At 40.0% G+C, this 13689-nt stretch overlaps 1 protein-coding gene and 1 long non-coding RNA gene across 2 annotated transcripts in view; one reads left to right on the forward strand and one right to left on the reverse strand.

Moving 5' to 3' along the window:
• Positions 1 to 2380, reverse strand: part of LOC109368466 — a 5257-nt gene extending 2877 nt beyond the window's left edge. Inside the window, exons 1-2 of the long non-coding RNA XR_002116529.2 lie at positions 2243 to 2380; positions 2054 to 2145 (exon numbers count right to left, since the gene is read on the reverse strand). This is a non-coding gene — a long non-coding RNA (uncharacterized LOC109368466). The remainder of the gene's footprint in view (positions 1 to 2053; positions 2146 to 2242) is intronic.
• Positions 1 to 13689, forward strand: part of COL3A1 (collagen type III alpha 1 chain) — a 67261-nt gene that overhangs the window by 24631 nt on the left and 28941 nt on the right. The window contains 26 exon segments of the mRNA XM_010713346.3: positions 584 to 649; positions 1194 to 1247; positions 1433 to 1486; positions 2191 to 2244; positions 2397 to 2450; positions 4217 to 4270; positions 4769 to 4813; positions 5022 to 5075; positions 5505 to 5549; positions 6184 to 6237; positions 6696 to 6794; positions 6921 to 6965; positions 7087 to 7185; positions 7612 to 7665; positions 7801 to 7908; positions 9027 to 9080; positions 9202 to 9300; positions 10668 to 10721; positions 11061 to 11159; positions 11310 to 11363; positions 11482 to 11535; positions 12081 to 12134; positions 12436 to 12489; positions 12746 to 12790; positions 12882 to 12980; positions 13078 to 13185. Of these exon segments, the coding sequence (XP_010711648.1) occupies positions 584 to 649; positions 1194 to 1247; positions 1433 to 1486; positions 2191 to 2244; positions 2397 to 2450; positions 4217 to 4270; positions 4769 to 4813; positions 5022 to 5075; positions 5505 to 5549; positions 6184 to 6237; positions 6696 to 6794; positions 6921 to 6965; positions 7087 to 7185; positions 7612 to 7665; positions 7801 to 7908; positions 9027 to 9080; positions 9202 to 9300; positions 10668 to 10721; positions 11061 to 11159; positions 11310 to 11363; positions 11482 to 11535; positions 12081 to 12134; positions 12436 to 12489; positions 12746 to 12790; positions 12882 to 12980; positions 13078 to 13185 (1713 nt within the window).

Here is a 13689-nt window from a genome sequence, read left to right on the forward strand (position 1 = left end):
TTTTGGCTCTATCAAATATATGAGAAATTAAATTTAGCAGAAGTCTTTTTTTGAAGAGCCACAAATAGCTGCAGTAAACTACTGGGATAATTTTCTTGTTATTCTGTTTGCAATATCAAGTGCTTCTGTAGTTGTTACTGCTAAATGTGGAAAAGTTAATGTTTTTCCCAAGTTTTGAATTTCTTTGCCTTTTTACTCATTTACTTCATTTTTTACCCATTAAGCAAGCAACAGTGCTGCCGATTTTAGTTATTCTTTATGTACAGAGACATTTTTTCCTCGGAGTCCTTTGATTAGTCCAGGTAACATGTATGCTTTATGGCTTTGCTCTGTTGTGCTCAATGGCAAAAGTATATGCAGTGTTGAAAAGCGACAAGAATATGGCCTTAATTCATTAAGTCCTAGGGTCATAACCGGAGTTCACTTACTGTACCAAGTGCATGTCACAGTGGATTTTTCTCAGTACTAATGATCGTTCATATGTAAAAATTTACTTTGTAGTTGTTGGTGACTATTGCAGCTGCACTAAGCTTTCTATCTATATTACGCTGATATAATGACTGTTTTTCAATCTGCAATATAGAGTGGCTTTCCAGGACCCCCTGGCCCCAGTGGCCCACCTGGTCCACCTGGTCATGCAGGTCCCCCTGTAAGTAATATTAATCTTTTCATAAATGTCTGACTATTTTATCGGAGCCTATCCATTTCTGTGTCAGAAATATTAGATGCAATTTTGACTGTTAAATCAAGACACTAAGCTGAAGCTTTTCACGGTTAGAAGTCACTTCTTATTCTGGGGGCTCTCTACCATCTCAGCAGAGAGACTCGGTATCTGAGGGCTTTATACTGTGCTGAAGTCTATGAGTGTCCTGGGTTTACTGCTATTCTGTCTGGTATTCTGGTATTGTCCCCAGGGCTGAGTTTTGACCTTAGAATATATCGCTGCCCATGAGCCATTGCAGAATTCCCAAATGTTTGTTCCCACAAAATTGTCACAGGACATAAAAGGAAATGGAAATCCGAGTGTCCGCTCAGTGAACACACGAAGGGTTTGAGGTTTTAGAGATGTAGTTGTAATTCTGTTCTCATAGAGGCATATTCTGATAGGTTATGAGATCATTATAAAATAAAGTAGCACCATGGCACAGTGCGTGGAATTCTTCATGTCTTACCTGCTTTTTGCTGCGTTATAGGGCTCTAATGGATACCAAGGTCCCCCTGGAGAACCGGGACAACCTGGCCCTTCTGTACGTATACGTTACTTAACATGATGTTTGTCAAAGGCATGATCTCAAAAGCATGCATCTGTGTCTTCATCCTATCTGTTTACTATTGTGTGTGTCAAATGCGCAAACATTTTATGGCAACTAGTGCTTTTTTAACTTGAAATTATATTACTACATTATTCTTAATGTTCATTATTTTTCTTCAGGGTCCTCCAGGCCCTGCTGGAATGATAGGTCCAGCCGGTCCACCAGGAAAAGATGTAAGTTCACTATTAATCATAATATTTGTAGATTCAAAAATGGGAAAAGCAAAAGTTCATCAAATAGAAAGATGGAGCACACAGATAGCGTTGGATTTAAGAATTTTTAACTTGACAGTTTCTTGATTGGACACCGTGGCTGTAAGAAATTGTATTTGCCTTACATTAGTTATTTGTACCTTCCAAGGAAGTTACAAATTTAGCAGGCAATTTGTTTAAGGGAAAAACAAACAAATGAATATACGACTCCCTAACCATGAATTATTTTTCATCGGGTGCAAAATAATGAAATTAGCAGTTACAAAAACGAGACGATAAAAGTGTTAACTGCTCCCTACAAGTCTTGCTTTGAAAGTTAAGGTTTTAAAGCCGTCTTTTGACTCACAGCTGGAAATCCCGGATAGGTATAGTACGAAGAGACAATCAAGTAGTTTGTGTTTGTTTTGAGTGTTTATATGTGGTGATTCCACTTGTTCTTAAGAGATGGATTGAAATTTATTACTTGTCAATCAATAGCTTCGTAAAAATTGAGTTAATTTAGCCAATGTTTTTTCAGAAGATATTTACCCTGGTGTAATTTTCCCCACCGTCTTTGTCTGAAGTTTCTTCTGCTTATTTCCACTCATCTTGATTTACCAGGACCTGTTCTTTGTCTGTAACTTAAGTAATAACAAAGAAGTCAAAAATTCACTTTTTTTCTATAGGGAGAACCAGGAAGACCAGGAAGGAATGGAGACCGTGGAATTCCTGGATTACCGGTATGAAAAAATCTACAAGCGGTTTTCTAATGACAGGATTTGTTTTCTCAGTTCACATTACTCAAATGAACGTGATGCATAATGAGCAGTGGTTTGCACCCTTTGTTCGGTAACCATGTAACTTACTCATCTTTCTGTGATTGCGTGTTTAGGGTCACAAAGGGCACCCTGGAATGCCTGGAATGCCTGGAATGAAGGGTGCACGAGTAAGTACTGAGTATTCTGAATATAGTGAAGTCTATTGGTCGACGTGAGCCGTGGAGTCTGTTGTTCAGCTGAGCTGTAGAATCATAGGACCACCAAAGTTGGAAAAGATCTCCACGATCATCCAATTCAACCATCTACCTATCACCAGTAGCTCCCACTAAACCACGTCTCTCAGTATGGCATCTGAACATTTCTTGAACACCTCCAAGGACGGTGACTCCGCCACCTCCCTGGGCACCTCCAGTGCCTGATCGTTCTTTTGGAGTATTTCTTAATGTTCAAGCCAACTCTCCCCTGGCGCATCTTAAGGCCATTCCCTCTAGTTCTATCACTAGTTACTTGGGAGAAGAAGGTGACTCGCACCTCACCAGAGGCTTCATTCAGGTATTTGTAGGGATGGATAAGGTCACCACCGAGCTTTCTCTTCTCCAGACTAAATAATTTCAGTTAGCAACTTAAATTGTAGTGCCCCATACAAAATGACATATTAAAGCGTGCATTCCAGGAAAACGTCTGCTCTTACCTAATGTAATTATAGGTGTGGAGACTTCCAAACTTTCCCTCAGAAAATTTTCTGGTAGCTGATAGCACTCCTTTTTAAATATAGGCTCCTTTGTGTAAAATCTTCTGTTATCGTGTGCTGATGCAGCAGTGCCAGTAAAGTTATAAAATCCCACAGGCATAAGTTCTTTCCTCCATCTGCACAGCACGTAGACTGAGACCCAAGTCTATCTGAAAGTGTTTCAGTATTATAAAGATACGTGTATGACGTGATAAATCTAAGCCTTTATGCACCGCTTAATGAAAGTATTATTGAACGGAATTAAAATATTTTGCAAAAAAGAACACTGAGTGACCAACAGTGGCAATGTGGGCTACACTATTAAAGCGAGTGGCTAGAAACCAGTATTTGTCAGCCAAATAATTAACTTATTGTTAACAGTTTTTTTATTAATGGATTGTGTAGAGTGTAAGACAATGTACAGTCAAAAAGTAATCGTTATAAAAACAATTGCAGTGCCGGAATAAGTAAGCATGGTATTGTATGAACTGTACTGATAAAAATGCAAGCTTGATTTAGATTAGTAGCTATTGTATAAACAACTGTCTGTTCTCTGATTCCATCTACATCATCATTCTTTAATTTTCTGACGTTATACCTTTAAATATGAAGGAAAATAATATAAATGTATGTAAAATGAACCAAAGTTAAAGAAGGTACATTCAAGGCTCTTCTTTTTATCACTTCTATGTTTTGTTTGTACTTCAAAAATAAAGAGTAAGCAATTATAGCTATAAATTCATTTAACCTTTTAGAAATAATTGTTTCTATTGACTGCTTGAAGCACTCAGCTTGCATCTGTTACCTTGCACCTTCTAATGAAGTAACGACTATTTGCATTTAGCATTTATTCTATATCTTTTATAACATACAGTCAGTAAAATGTATTTAAACCTCTCTTTTAATATCAATATTTCATCTGTGTGACGGTAGGAAAACAAACTGAAATGAGACTGAAAGTAAGCTCTCAGCAGTGTAAACTGGAGCTCACAACTTATTCCATGTACACAGAGGTACTCTGTCGCTCTAGTTTTCTCACGTCGTTTTTTCTTAATATAATCTGCGTTTGCTACTGCAATTCTATAAGAACATGTAAAATGTCTTATTTTTCAAAGGCATTTTCAATTCTTTTCAGATTTAAAATAATCGTAAGAAACAACTCACTTGAATACTGTTCACAGATCTGCTTTTCCTTTCCCGCAGGGTTTTGATGGAAAAGATGGTGCCAGAGGTGACAGTGGTGCTCCTGGTCCGAAGGTAAAATAGCTAGTATAATCTTTTGGTGCAGTACTCTTCTCCATTACTTGTTATGTAGCTGTGCTTTGCATGTTATGCTCTTATAGAAAGCCATTAAGTATTGAAACTCATTGAACCTCCCCGTGAAAAGAATGGGAATCATTCTGAAAAGAGTTGGACTTTATAAACCATATGTTGCCCTGACTTTCTAGCTGTGAAAGACGCAAGATTCAAAAATGAGAGGATGTGCTCAGATCATTTGACTACATTGTATATAAAAAAAAAAAATTACCAGGTCTTCCCTATTATTTATATTCTGTTTAGATAACTTGTTCCGGCACTTTTTTAGGTGTCTCACATTTCACAGACATCGGTTCATACTGTGGACACTCTGCACCACGTGGACAGGCGCAGAGAATTGGGTTGTCTTGAGTCCATGTCTCTTCCGCTTAGATAAATCAATAAACGTTCTCACCGCAGTTCATTCTATAATTGTTTGATGCTTTCTTTACACCACAGGGTGAAACTGGTCAACCTGGAGCAAACGGATCACCAGGCCAACCGGTAAATATTTGTGTCGTGTAGCACGTAAATGGCAGTGCCAGTGGCATTTTTTCCTTAGTAGATTAACTCATTTTTCTTTTAATTTTTTTTTTTAATTTTCTTTTAATTACCCTATTACACGCATTACTGAGCTCTGCAAAGAAAAGAAACGGCAGACCCTATGTATTCAGGAAGCTGTGTGGCAGACTAATTTCCTCATGTTTTCTAGGGACCAAGAGGTCCAACTGGTGAAAGAGGAAGACCTGGAAATCCTGGTGGCCCTGTAAGTACTTAATTGCAACCGCTGATCTCACCAACGAGCAGCACGTTATTTCAGTATGTTGGGAATTCCCTGGTCATGGATTTATCTTAAAATAGTTGTATCGCAAGGGATTGGAAAACTACATAGCTGTAGTTATTGTAGTTGTCCATTGTAGTTATGTAGAAAACTACGTGACTGTCCTTTTCTTAAGAAATCTCACGAGTATCTATTTTCCTGTCATATCATAACAGTGCAAGGCACACGAAGCGATAAATATTTCTTCCGTAATAGTTAGTTAATCATTATTCTAGAATGTCTCACCTGGGGAATCCTTGTTTTTTGGTAAACCGAGTGGGATAGTACAAACACAGAAAGATGCTTTGTGAGCGATGGGACTAGAACATGGGTTCTGCTTCCAAGCAAACGCTCATACCTCTGTTCTTTCCGTAGGGTGCCAATGGCAAAGATGGAGCCCCGGGAGCAGCAGGCCCACCTGTAAGAAGACTTACAGTTGTTTAAATTTAAATGTTTGTGTTCCTCGAGTGTTAGTCAAGATACTTGAAGCCCACAGTGAAAATAGGAGGTTTTTAACACTGTAAATCAGAAAAAGCATAAATCTGGAGACAGATTGTTCTCAGGGAACGTGTGGATAGATAGAACTGCAGTTCTCTATGCAGGAAAAAAAAAAGAGCAGTCTTATCAATGGCAATATTTAGCTGAAGTGTGCAAAAGTTCTTTCTTTTTCATCTTCATGATGAAACCTCAGCGTGCCCACATGTATGTATAACGCTTCCTTTGAGTTATTTTTCTCTTACATCTCTTTTCTTAATACAAATTTTAATGTGCTTTTTAACTTAATCTATTTCATGATAAAATTGTGGGTTTTTTAAATCTCATAAAACACAAATTCAGCTGAACATGAAAGTCAGGGTAAGTGACATATAGGTGTGATGTTTTGGGTCTAGCCAAGCTTCATCTTCTACAGCGTGATTTATCTTGGTTATTTTGCCAGGTGTTTCTTTATTCAGAGAATAATGTCATAATCAGACATCTTTTTTAAACTTCGGATTAGTTCTATCCATATGGCTTTTTACTTCTTGTATTAATAGCATTTCTTTCACTTTTTAAGGGTCCTCCGGGTCCCCCTGGAACTGCAGGATTTCCAGGCTCTCCGGGTTTTAAGGTATTTAGCTAAACAGATGCGCTAACATCAGATTTTGTCCTTTTTCCAATTGGACAGCCGTCACCTTTCATCTTAGTTTTATGGGCACTCCTTTTTCTGGCTGCCGTTACACTGTTCACAAACGTAGAACCGATGTGTTTTCGTATGCAGCATGAGCTAATCTTCAAAAGCACCCACCCTAACATGCAATCCAGTGGTAGATCTGCTGCTTTTTGCAACTTAATGGGAGAGTCTCAAGTGAACTTTCCGCAAAGGAGTGGTGCAACATTTTTTTATTGGAATGTATTGAGACCACGTGCCTCAGGTTTGGATAGCTGAAATGATCTGGCTCTTGCACTCAGGTGACATGGTAGTGTTTTTCTTAAATTGTGCAGAGGAGAGGAAGAAGCCATGAAGATGATTTCCCTGGAGTCGTGACTAAAATTGATTCCTTTTTCAATTCTGCTGTTTTTCCTTAGGGTGAAGCTGGTCCTCCTGGCCCTGCTGGTGCTAGTGGCAGTCCTGGTGAGAGAGGAGAACCCGGTCCTCAGGGTCATGCTGGGCCCCCTGGACCTCAGGTATGGAAATATCAAAGGAGGGCTGGAAGGCATAGGGCTGGAATCTCTTCACAAAGCCCACGGACTCCTTTGGTTTAAGCACGCTAGGTTAGCAGCATTAATTATTTAGATACTTCTCTTTTCCAGGGTCCTCCTGGAAGAGCTGGAAGCCCCGGCAACAAGGGTGAAATGGTAGGTACTTCTCACGTCAGTGTATATTGCTGCACTACGTTAATGAGGATCACTTTTAGACTGGGCAGAATCCAGCCGTGCTGAGCTCTGTTAATCCCGATCCCCTTTTGGCTCTCTACAGGGACCTTCTGGAATTCCTGGTGCTCCTGGTCTTCCAGGAGGCCGTGGTCTTCCTGGTCCTCCTGGTACAAGTGGAAACCCTGGAGCAAAAGGCACTCCGGTGAGTTACTAGGGTCCATTACAACAGTTGTACAAAAGAATTTGGTGAACGTAGTTTACCTCAATACCCTCTCTCCTGGCAGCTTTACATCACACATAGTTCTTTGAGAAATGCTCGCGGACTTTAGTGGAAGTCATGTCAGTGTCTGCGCTGGCTAAGAAACAGCCATAAAATTATTCTCAGCGGTGCTCCAGATTGCGTTGGTTCTTTACTGGATTTTCAAAGAGTCTCGTACATTCAACATCCAGGTCCAACTGATATACTAATTGTGTTGTAATAAAATTGTGTTGTAATAAGTAATTAAGATAATAAAAATTAGTCAGTGTTTTGAAATATATAATGTGTATCTCTTAGCATTTTAGCATTTTATCATAGCTCCAGAATGAAAATATGATGCAGTCAGTAATGACATTTTCTTTTGTTCAGGGAGAACCTGGTAAGAACGGTGCAAAAGGAGATCCGGGCCCTAAAGGCGAACGTGTAAGTGATTGTGAAATGCCTTCAGAGGCTTCTTCCAAGGAAGTCTAAACCTGAATTGTTCCACACACAAAAAACATGAGGGTTTTTCCTTTTTTGGAGATGTCTAAGTTTGCTGGTGGCTTTTCTTGTTGCCAGGGTGAAAATGGCACTCCAGGTGCTCCTGGACCTCCCGGTGAGGAAGGCAAAAGAGGTGCAAATGGTGAACCTGGCCAGAACGGCGTCCCTGGAACACCCGGAGAGAGGGTAAACCACTGTAGATAACCATGCACACTGCGTATATTTTGAGTTTGTATGGTAGTATCAAACTCTGGAGGAAGAACTTGGCTCCTTATTAGTTCTCACCAAATTCAACACGTGAAGTTGGGTACAAAACTTGGGAGAGTTCTTATTGAGTTCCTAATCTGAGCTGCCAAGCTTGGTTCTATCTCAGACTGAAATAATGTCCTTCTGTATTCTTATTTTTTTATATTGAGGAAGTAATGTGGAAATCATGTCTGAAGCTTCGTTCTGAAAATCAACTATAAGCTGTGAGAAGCACACAGGGATTGAAAAAAAAATTAACTTTTATGCAGTTTTTGAAAGTTTTAAAAAAAGAATATTGACAAAATTATCTGTGAAAAGTTAAATCAATGCAAATTCTTCTACATTCAGGGTATGTCTTCGTGTTTATTTTCTATGTGCCTTAAAAGTGGATGTCAGCAACAATATGATCAGGATCTTATAATGTCTTTATTGCCAACAAATTTTGTAGCTATTCAGTAACTTTCCAGAGAACGTTCTCTCAAAGAAATTCTTGGATTGATTTATTGAAAAAACATAGCAAAGACATCATGAATTTTTCATTTTTGTTCCCACCTAAATCAAAGGAAATTACCATTTTATTTATAACACCTAATTGAAGAATTTGTGGCAGTATTTTTTTGAAGCTGTAAGGACCTATGTGATGCACGGTAAAAAAATTATATTAAATATATACGATAGGCTGTAAATGGTAACTTATCATTAAAATTTCTTGTGAGCAATAATAATACAATAGAATAATTATCGGAATAGAACTAGAAGTAAATAATTCTGCAAGACTTGAATGTGTTACTTCATTTTTTATAGTAATTTATTTAAAAAATAATTCCAGTGACTAATGGGACTAACACAGGTCCTGCTGAAATAAGTGAAGGACAGTCTATGAGGTTTTATCCAGGCAAAAATGACTGTTCTCACATCCCTATCGCGGAGAAACGTAATATCCGTGTATTTCATTCATTAGTTTTCTGAGAGTCTAGAGGTATGCAGTTTTGAAAAAGTAATTTGCGCTGCCTCAGTCATGTTGTCTGAGATGCGTATTTCATTCATTTATTTGGCAGGGCTCTCCTGGTTTCCGTGGCTTACCCGGTAGCAATGGACTTCCAGGTGAAAAGGTACAAGTCGTCCTATAAATCCATCCCAAACTTCTGTGGAATCCACGTTAATTTGAATTGACATATTCAGATGCAGTACGATACTCGTTTTCTTGCTGTAAATTTTCATGTCTTTTTTTAGGGTCCTGCAGGTGAACGTGGCAGCCCAGGTCCCCCTGGCCCAAGTGGACCTGCAGGCGACCGTGGACAAGATGGAGGCCCAGGTCTTCCGGGAATGAGGGTAAGTCAGGATGTCTGCAGAAAATAAAACAAATTCTATTAGAGGTGCTTCATCGAAGCAGATGAAGAAAGCACAACTAGAAAAGAACCCTAGAGATGCTATTACATCCTTTAAATTTAGTACGTAGGTTCATAGCATAATAGATCAACATACAATAACTTGGAGCATTCACAAACAATAGGTTGTGTGTGAAAGCATGCAGTTTATACAAAGCTAGAAATGCTCCACAGCTCTCAGAGTACAACGTGCACTGTTATTAGTTATGGCTTTAATGTGAATGTTGTGTCTTTTGTGTTTTAATAGATTTTAAAATGTATTATACTTTTAATACTTAATAGATAATTAAATTTGCTTGTTAAAATAAATATATTTATGAAGGTTGATACAAAAGTAATGCTTGACGTTTTAGTATTTTGATCTGTGATGTCAGAGGCAGATGTTGATGGAATGGCAGTAGAGGTTGAACCTTCCCGCCAATATTCCATTCTGTTTTGTTGCTGTGCAACGGATGGCTGCAGAGGAGTGGTCTGACAAAATGGCAGTGTGTAGCAAAAAAGCTCAGTTGTGGCCTGAAGCAGCAATTGAGCACCTGGCGGGAAGGCAGGGCCAACCCAGGGAAGCTCAGGTGCATGCAGTCCGTCTGACCGTGAGGGGTGGGGCCAGGATCCACCCCTTCCCTCATCTTAGCTAAGGGTTGGCAGCGGAGGCGAGGGTGTCTCCCTGAAGTTCCCTGCATACCTGAGATTTTCTAAGGGTAAGCAGTTTCTTTTGTTTCTGCATCCATAGCTACCGCATTTGGGCCACGTTCTCATTTGCTGTAGCATAGGATTGTGCTACTGTGCTGCTATCACTGGACTTTCCGTCATGACAGCGTTACAGCATCTGACGTGGAAGATGTGTTACTGAATTTCTCCTTGCAGAAAGACTGCGCCTATTTATATTCATGCTGAACCTTCATGGAGACTAAAAGGGGGATGCGAGAGCAGTGAGGTGGTGGGTGGTGTCAGCAGTAGTGACAGTGGGTCGCCTATGCTGGTGCGGATTTTTACAAGAGCACTGCACGCAGGCTCTTGTTCACCCCTGGCAGGAATGCGCAGCCAGCAATGGTGACGATAGTGAAGAACAGTTTTTTGTAGCCAAGAATTTGCTCTATTCAAAAATATTTTTGTGCTCTTTCTATCTGTTGTATTTTCCATGTGAATAAATGGGAGGCATTACTTTTGGGGTGTTTTTATTCAAGAAGTTAAAACCAAGAAAATTTTTTAAATATGGTGGATTTTTTCATATTTCTATTTATGTATTGTCAACTGAATTTATGTGTTTTAAGCTGAAGAATAACGCTTTTTTTTTTTTTTCTTCATTTGCAGGGTTTGCCTGGGATTCCAGGAAGTCCTGGAAGTGATGGGAAGCCTGGCCCTCCAGTACGTACGCTGCATGTATTTTATGCCAGTCCGCCCACTATCCTTACTGTGATCCAACATTGTCTATTTGGTACATTGTTATCATAGTCAGATAAACTTTGTCTAGTTAGTTTAAATTTACAGGAGCAGTTCAGGTGCTGCTGCTTTGTAAGAGCTTTTTGCAGAGCTTATCTTTCCGTGTTGCTTAAAATACAGTATATCTAAAAGCATGGCTGAAACCTAAAATACATTATAAATCTTGAATTGAAGTGTCTCTAGCCTCCTCTTTAATGATTCATAGATGTGCTTTTATTTCACTTCACTGACGTTATGTCTTCATTTCTTTTCTGTCTATCCCAGGGTAATCAGGGTGAACCTGGCCGTACTGGTCCACCTGGCCCAGCAGGCCCACGTGGTCAGCCTGGTGTAATGGGTTTCCCTGGTCCGAAAGGAAATGAGGTTAGTGGGCTTCTTCTATTTGTCCCATGTTTATGCTTGAGCAGTCACGTGCTAAAATTACGGTGCTTCATGGGAGGGTTGGTGGTGCAGTTAAATTATTGTATATGGACCAGAACAGGTATTTTACACGTGATCTTTCTCTTCTGTAAGGGTGCGCCAGGTAAGAATGGAGAAAGAGGCCCTGGTGGACCACCTGGAACTCCTGTAAGTTTTATTCGTAATTTTTTTAGTAATATAGTAAAAACATTAACTACTAATAACTTGGTTGATGTTATGAAAACTGTATCGACCCATAACCTCAGCCAGTTTTGTCTTGGTACAGGGTCCTGCTGGGAAGAACGGTGACGTTGGCCTCCCTGGTCCGCCCGGACCTGCTGTAAGTGTGGGAGTCCTGTTAGAGTCACTTAACCGCTGTTGCCAAGGTGGTCTGCTGCCTAGACAGAAACTGCAATTTTACGGGGAAGAATACTTGTATGTTCTAAAGAAAATCTCCTTTTATGAGGGCAAGGACTAAAAACGCTAGAGCTCTTCCCCACTTTTTTTTCATACATTAATACTCAAAGCATTGTTAAGAGAAACCTGAGGCAGGTATACCCGGTGTAAGTTGAAATGAGAAGTCAGTTCACTGCTGCCGGGGGATGTACCAGCTTTTCTAAGTGAGACGTATTAGTACTCCCTTTGAAGTTTATCAGGGCTAGCAATTTAAGACTAGGGTCAAGTATTCCTGTGAGATAAATATTTCTGCTGAATTAATCGGATGGTTAGAGTGAAAAGAGCAAATAGCGAGATATATTAGCCTTAAAATTGCACAGTGGCTTCTTCAGCTCAAGTTCAGGAGGTGTAGGTTGAGTGGTGTGGAATTGTTAGAGAATATCTCTGCCTATAAGCAATTTCATTTTTTCCTCCTTTGTTTGATTCCAGGGTCCTGCTGGGGACAGAGGAGAACCAGGACCATCGGGTTCACCTGGCCTGCAGGTGCTGTGTGTTTGTTCTGAACTGCATTCTTCTTTTAAAAAAAAAAAGTCTTTAGGATTCATGTCATTAGCGTTGCGTTTTTAAATAAAACGGATTAACTAATTGACAGAATGGATTGCTCAGTGGTTCAGAATTGCAAACCAGACATCTGGCTGGGTGGGTTGAGCTGCATTAAAACTCTAGCTATCAAATCGGCTCCTCCTGCTTTGAAAAGGATTGGTATGGCTGGGTGCTAGGGATGACAGCGCATAATTCGCTTATGTAAGATAGCAACAAGATCACTACTTAAGTCTCCTTACAGGGTTTGCCTGGGGGACCGGGACCAGCTGGAGAAAATGGAAAGCCTGGAGAGCCAGTAAGTAGTATTTTCTTTCTTTTTTTTTTTCTTCCCCTTTTTTCCCAGACATGCAGAAAACAATTGAAAAATAAAAATAAGGTATTATGCAGAGGTCTTCCCAGATAACGTTGCCAAAATCAGACAGCATCAGCATTCTGCAGTGTAGAGAAGTCTGCTTTTAGGAATTAAAGGTGGGAGAAACAGTGTGACAACCACAACATGGATTCACTAAGTGTAGCTCATAGATAAGTTGCATTTATTTTCTCTTAAACAGGGGCCAAAAGGTGATATTGGAGGACCTGGATTCCCAGGCCCTAAGGTAAATCATACAGCTTCGCTTCTATAATTACATTAATGAATTAACAAAATATGAACTTGACAAGAAAGAATAACAACTTTCTGTCTCACAGGGTGAAAATGGAATCCCAGGTGAACGCGGTGCACAAGGTCCTCCGGGGCCTCCTGGAGCTAGAGGTGGGCCAGGTCCTGCTGGCTCTGAAGGCGCCAAGGTACCTGCAGACTCTCTTGCTTTTCCCTTGCTATGTGAAGCATTCAGATTAATGTTCTTCGTTTTTTTTCTTCGTAATGACTTTTGTCCCTTTTTAGGGTCCTCCTGGTCCCCCTGGTGCCCCAGGAGGCACAGGACTGCCTGGTTTACAGGGAATGCCAGGAGAAAGAGGAGCTTCTGGAAGTCCTGGACCAAAAGGGGATAAGGTAACATACCCATCTTGAACATCCTGTGTGTTGTATGCTAACTCCTGCTTCCACAAGGCACTGGATTTGTTCATATGCTGACTTTCGGACCGACTTCAGAAGTGTTAAATGTTTAGAGCCTCTGCTTCTCTGTTCAGCACTGTTATATGGGACATATACATTTAAAAAATACAGCATTTTACAGCCCGTGTAATATATGCTAGATACATTACTCCAATAGCTCTCACTGGGGAAAGGATAGAACAGAACAGATCTAATGAAGCTAATGTCAGCATGCCACGTTCTTTGCCCCTGTTACAGGCTCCATTTTAAAACAGTATGGGTTTTTGCATCAAAATACTCAGTATCTGATGCTGAATACTGGGCAGAATGTCATCCCATTTTATATTTCCACATACGACCACAGTAGGGAAATACAGTCATTTGGATATATTCAGTATGAGATACTCTGCACAGTAATGCTATAATTTTGGGGTGGAGGAGGGCTTGATTATTTTTTCCTTT

Source organism: Meleagris gallopavo, chromosome 7 (assembly GCF_000146605.3).
Source record: "Meleagris gallopavo isolate NT-WF06-2002-E0010 breed Aviagen turkey brand Nicholas breeding stock chromosome 7, Turkey_5.1, whole genome shotgun sequence".
Classification (NCBI taxonomy): Eukaryota; Metazoa; Chordata; class Aves; order Galliformes; family Phasianidae; genus Meleagris; species Meleagris gallopavo.